Below are 6,074 nucleotides of genomic sequence, written 5' to 3' on the forward strand. Positions count from 1 at the left end.
GGGTTTTATATTACTACTCTTTTTTTTTCCACCCGACGAGGAAGAAACATACCCAGTTCCTCTAACTTCGTCGGGAGGAATAATATTTTGTGAAAGTATTAACAATGTCTCTGACGGTGAACACTAGCAAATCCGTTAGTTACTATAGTAACTATTTATTATTTATAACACTATATTATTAAATCTGATCCGTTTATCTTAAATTAACCATTCACAGCTAGTTGAAATCACACGATCTCACTCTGGAAGAAACACGAGCCATGAAGCATCAAGCCCGCCCCTAGACACGGCTAGGGATGAAAACAGATCAAATACGCATGGAATCGAATTCGGATAGTATGATTTACCATATTTTATTCCGAATGCGAAAACGAATTCGGATATCCTCGAATACGAATACGAATCAGATAGTTCGAATACGAACCCGTATTTGGATATCTACTTGATCTTCGAAATTCAGGTCGGAAATTTAAATTTTTGAAAAAAATTGATTGAAATTTGATAAAATTCGACTGCAATTTGTTCTAATTTGATTGAGCCGGAATTTTAGAAATTTTGTTCAAAATTCATGTTGGAAATTTAAATTTTTGATCAAATTTAACTGAAATTTGATGAAATTTGACTAAAATTTGTTCCAATTTAATTGGGTTGGAATTTCGTTTATATCTGAAAATTTTAAAACGTTAGCAAAATTTGGTTCCCTAGTTGACGGATACGGATACGAATTGGATATATCTCAAATTCGAATATCCACATTTGAATCCGAATCTCGAAAACGAATTCGGATATATCCATTTTAGTACCTATTTTAAAAACAAATACAAATACGAATATCTATATTTATATTTTAACAAATACAAAATTAAATAATTCAGATTTCTATCATTCATTTCTAACCCTAGTCACGGCACTGCACGGCAAACCGAGCGAACCAGATCAGACCCACGGCAGAAAGCACGACCCAGCCGCGCGAAACCGGGCCCGAGCGTGGGGTGCGTGCCAGCTTCACTTTTGGACTCCTCACGCTCGAGCTTCGAAAAACTGCCTCCGCCCTCCGCCCTCCGCCCGCCCATCTCCCCGTTTCCCACCACGTACGCGGCGCCTGCACTCTGCACCACCCCATCGACTCACTCATCCATTCACTCCCGCCGCCACCGCCTGGGCGCCTGGCCTCCCCGGTTCCGCCTCCGCCGAAAGCCCAAACACCGCTGCGTACGTCCGCCGCCGCGCGGCGGGCGCGCCATGGACCCATCCACCGCCAAGGCGGCCGCCCCCTCCAATGCCGACCTAGTCCTCCTCATCCCGCCCGACCATCCCCCGCCGGCGCCCCACCCAAGCAACCACCATCACCAGCAGCAGCCGAACCCCGCGGCGGAGCCCCCCAAACCCTCCCAAAACCCCGAGAAGCCGCCGGCCTCGAGCCCCTCTCGCCCGCCGCTGCCTCCCGCCCTCCTCCGCCGCCGCTCCTCCATCACCAAGCCCAAGTCCCGCTTCGTCGAGCCGCCCACCCCGTCTTACCCCTCCGCCGCCTCCTCCCCGGGCCATCCCGCCGCTTCGCAGACCCAGACCCCTCGCCCGCCCGCCGACGCCGAGGACGACGAGGACATCTTCCGCAAGGAAGGCGCGCCCCTCTCCGCCTCCGAGGCGCGGTGCCGCCGCAGGGCCCTCCTTGGGCTCGAGCTAGCTGTGCTAGTCCTCTTCCTCGCGCTCCTTGTCGTCAGCCTCGTCGTGCGCCCGCTGCAGAGGCGCGTCGTGTGGGGGCTGGAGATCTGGATGTGGTGCGTCATGGTCATCGCCGTCTTCTCCGGCCACCTCGTCAGCCGGTGGCTCGTCACGCTCCTCGTCTTCGTCGTCGAGCGCAACTTCCTGCTCCGCACCAAGGTGCTCTACTTCGTCTTCGGGCTCAAGAAGAGCTTCCAGGTCTGCCTCTGGCTCGCGCTCGTGCTCATCGCGTGGTCGCAGCTCTTCGATCGCGAGGTCGGTCGCCCGCCCAAGACCGCCAGGATCCTCAACTACGTCTCCAGGTTCCTCGCCTCCATGCTCATCGGCTCGGTCATCTGGCTGGTCAAGACATTCCTCATGAAGGTGATCGCGTCCACGTTCCACCGGAAGACCTTCTTTGATCGGATCCAGGAGAGCTTGTTCCACCAGTACGTGCTTCAGACGCTGTCAGGCCCGCCGGTGATGGAGCTGGCGGAGAATGTGGGGAGGGAGGGTAGTGGGCTTGGGCGGGTGAGCTTCAGCAGAGCAAAGGAGGAGAAAGGTGCGCCAGAGGTGATCGATGTCGCCAAGCTCAGGAGGATGAGCCAGGAGAAGGTGTCAGCATGGACGATGAAAGGGTTGATCACAGCAATACGAAGCTCTAGGCTGTCAACCATATCTCAAACTATCGAGAGCTTCGATGACGTTGATGGCATGGAACAGAAGGATAAAGAGATCAATAGCGAGTGGGAGGCGAAGGCAGCGGCAAATGTCATATTCAAGAATGTAGCAAGGCCTGGCTATAAGTGAGGACGACTCTGATTAATTGTTCAGTAGCCATTTCTTATCTGCAGGCATGCCTCAACATGTGTAATTTGTTTCAATTGTTTACATAGGAACATTGAGGAGGTGGATCTGCTGAGATTTTTCACCAAGGAGGAGGTGGACTTGGTGATTCCGATGTTTGAGGGAGCATCAGAAACGGGAAAGATAAAAAAGTCTGCTCTGAAGAATTGGGTGGTAATGGAAAACTTGACTTGATTTTTCATTTTCATATTTCTTCCATTTCAGAATCTATGGGGCCATTTATCTAATGACATAGGTTGGTTTAAATGTCTCTTGTCTTGCTTGAGGTTTGTGTGTCAATGCAGCCATAATTGTAGGTACTGCGTCCTGTTTAATAGCAAAATGTTCATGCAAACATAACTAAAGATGCAGCTTGAGCATTACCATTGTTGCTTTATGATCATTTTGCATGGGTTTTTTGGCATCTAAAAAGTCATATTTCATTTTGTACTCCCTTGCAAATTATTTAATTCCTTTAAAAGGAAAACAATGCATGCTGATCAGAAATAGCAAAATATGTTGTGTCTTGTAAATTTTGATGCTCTGACATGGATAAACTTGATTTGTATATGAAGATTATCAGTTTGGTTGCCTGATTATTGTTGTTGTACTACCAGGTAAAAGCATACATCGACCGTAAAGCCCTAGCTCATTCTCTGAATGACACAAAAACCGCTGTTATGCAACTTCACAACCTCATCAGTGTTATAGTTGTCATTGTAATCATCATCGTCACACTAGTGTTGATGGGCATTGCGACAACCAGGATCCTTGTTGTCATCTCATCTCAGCTTCTAGTTGTGGTATTCATATTTGGGAATGCCTGCAAGACTGTATTTGAGGCCCTTATATTTGTATTCATCATGCATCCGTATGATGTTGGTGACCGCTGCGTTGTCGATGGAATACAGGTGACTTCTAGACCACCCTTTTTGGTACTTGTTTCCATTGATTTTTCATGTTAAATTATGTTGCTGAGATGACCCTATTCTGATGATAGATGGTTGTCGAAGAAATGAATATATTAACTACAGTTTTCTTGAAGAATGACAATGAGAAGATATATTATCCAAACTCTGTATTGTCCACAAAGGCAATCAGCAACTTTTACCGAAGTCCAAATATGTATGACACGATCGATTTTGCTATTGATGTTTCAACTTCAGTTGAGAGCATTGGAGCTTTGAGGTCCAAAATTAAAGGGTAAATTCTCATAGTTCGTCTTAATATAAATACTTATCAAGTGAATCGACTGCCAATGCTATATATATATTTTAACTTAGCCTATTTCTTATACTATATCTCTATCCCGTGAAATTCTCGAGCCGAAAGATGGATGCATATGCTGTGTTTCATTTTGCTAAATGATATCAATTAAATGGTGTATCAATTCTATAAATTGGATATAGCAATAAATAAATCAGCAAAATTCTTTTATTTTAGATAGAAGAAATGTTTCTTCTATCTAAAATAAAAGAATGTACCCTTCTATCCAAATCCAATTTGCATCGATAAAATAAATCCAAATTCCAGATTCCAGCAGTAGATGAATAATTGCAAATTTTTATGTGTACGAGATTCGAATAACTTCAAAATAAGAGTTTTATATCGATGTTCATTAATGGATATCGAAATCTGCGTTTGATGTGAACAAAGAATAATTTTTCTGAATCTAATTACATGTTCGTTTGAATAGATTCCATATTATCAATTGCCACTGGTTCCTTTTGCTTTCAGGTACTTAGAGAGCAAACCAACACATTGGAATCCTGTTCACACGGTAAACCTAAAGGACATCTTGAATGTGAACAAGATCAACATGTCTCTCTGTGTCCAGCACACAATGAACTTTCAAAACATCCGGGAGAAGAACATCAGGAGATCTGAGCTCGTCATGGAGTTAAAGAAAATATTTGAGGAGATGTCTATCCGATACCACCTTCTGCCCCAAAAGGTTGAACTCAGCTATGTTGGCTCACATCCGTTGCCCATCTCTGTTACTCAAACCAGATAGAAGATGGGGAACTATTGTACTAACACTGATGTTCAATACCGTGGAGGTCAAAGAGCCTGACTACTGATAACTAATTTGTAGTCTGTACTGAAGTTTCTAAAATCTCTGGGCATGCTAGATAGCTCGTGGTTCCATTTGTGCCAGACAGTGGATTTTATAGCATCCTACGAACAGAGCTTGTTTCTGCTAAAATTTTGTTATCTTTTCAGGTTTCCACATTGTTGGACATCATGAATAGTAAGTTTGAAAGTTTCGTATTGAGCTTCTTTACAAGCTTTGTATTGGCTTTGGCTCTTAGGATTTTTCTAGACCATTTGGTGAGGTACAAGAGTGAAATTGTTAGGAAATATTGATCAACTACAAAATTCTCCTAAGCTGTGAGATTGAAGCTGACCTTACAAAATGGGTTGCTGAAGGAAATGTGTACTGATCTGCAGCTATTCACTGAAGAAATTCTGTCAATTCGGCAATCAGTTTTCTGGATGACAGTGCAGAGAATGCTCCCCCCCAGGGCCACAGTAGGCAGTGCAAGTGCCTTCCTGTGTAGCTGCATACTTGTATCGGATAGTGCCATGGATATCTTGGATTCCTGCCTATTGCTCCACGGTTGGGTGGAGGAAAATTGGCTTGTCGCCTTATTGCTTCGTCTGGGTGGAGGAAAATTGGCTTGTCGCCTTATTGCTTCGTCTGGGTGGAGGAAAATTGACTTGCGTTGCTGCTGGCTAAACTTTTTAAATAGTAAAATGTACTGGTGGTTTTTAAACTTGTTCTATTGTGTCATTTAGGTCTAGAACTTTAAAAATACATTTCTAGATTATTAATGTTGTCAAACCATATTAATCAGATCCATACCGGCTTAAAATGGGTCTTGACGTTGACATGGTATGCTATGTGATGCCTACGTGGTAAATGCGGTACAGATGTGGCAAAGACGGTACAGATGTGGCCTTTTTCCTCCCTCTCTCTCATCTATTAGCCCATCTGTCAGCTTTCTCCCTCTCTCTCCCTTTTCCTTCACCGCGTGTAGAGCTTGGATGCTGCATGGATGCTAATGATCTTCCTACCAAAGCTCCCTCGCTCGAAAAGTTGAGGATGCCCTTGTCCTCCTATTGTTTGTCATTCCATAAGACACTCGCAGTCGGAACCCTATCTTCTTCTCCTCCCGACCGTTATTCCCCATTACGAGCTCCATTGTTGCCGTCGCAATCCCGCCATCGTGCTCCCTCCTTCGTCGTAGCCGCACTAAGGGAAGCTTGGAGGAGCTCCCTCTTCGTCCCCTCCCTTGAGTTTCCGACTGGATTCACTTGCTCCCTGATGGAATCGAGCTCGGTGACCGTCATCCCCACCTCGGACCGCTATCCTTCATGCCTCACCGTCGCTCTAGCCCTCCTCCAAGCCGAAGAGCCCCACAGCGAGCTTTCCCTCTGCCTAAGGATCCTCTTGTGTGTCCCCCTTCAGCTCGAGCCCATCGCTGACCCGGCCTTCACCGTGTTGCTGCCAGCGAAGCTCCCCT

The 6,074-nt window shown here is 45.6% G+C and overlaps 1 protein-coding gene across 2 annotated transcripts; it reads left to right on the forward strand.

Moving 5' to 3' along the window:
- The first annotated feature begins 947 nt into the window (after positions 1-947).
- Positions 948-5,395, forward strand: LOC133926476 (mechanosensitive ion channel protein 10-like). Of its 2 annotated transcripts, XM_062372439.1 has the most exons (5): positions 951-2,507; positions 2,598-2,721; positions 3,165-3,458; positions 3,548-3,750; positions 4,285-5,388. In XM_062372439.1, exons 1-5 carry the CDS (start codon positions 1,243-1,245, stop codon positions 4,559-4,561), a joined length of 2,163 nt encoding a protein of 720 aa, XP_062228423.1. In that variant the 5' UTR covers positions 951-1,242; the 3' UTR covers positions 4,562-5,388. The 2 variants fall into 2 exon arrangements, with proteins under 2 accessions (XP_062228424.1, XP_062228423.1); XM_062372440.1 differs by lacking the exon at positions 3,548-3,750 and having other exon boundaries at positions 948-2,507; positions 4,285-5,395.
- Positions 5,396-6,074: the final 679 nt, after the last annotated feature.

The sequence above is a fragment of the Phragmites australis genome, chromosome 8 (genome assembly GCF_958298935.1).
Source record: "Phragmites australis chromosome 8, lpPhrAust1.1, whole genome shotgun sequence".
In the NCBI taxonomy this organism is placed as follows: domain Eukaryota; kingdom Viridiplantae; phylum Streptophyta; class Magnoliopsida; order Poales; family Poaceae; genus Phragmites; species Phragmites australis.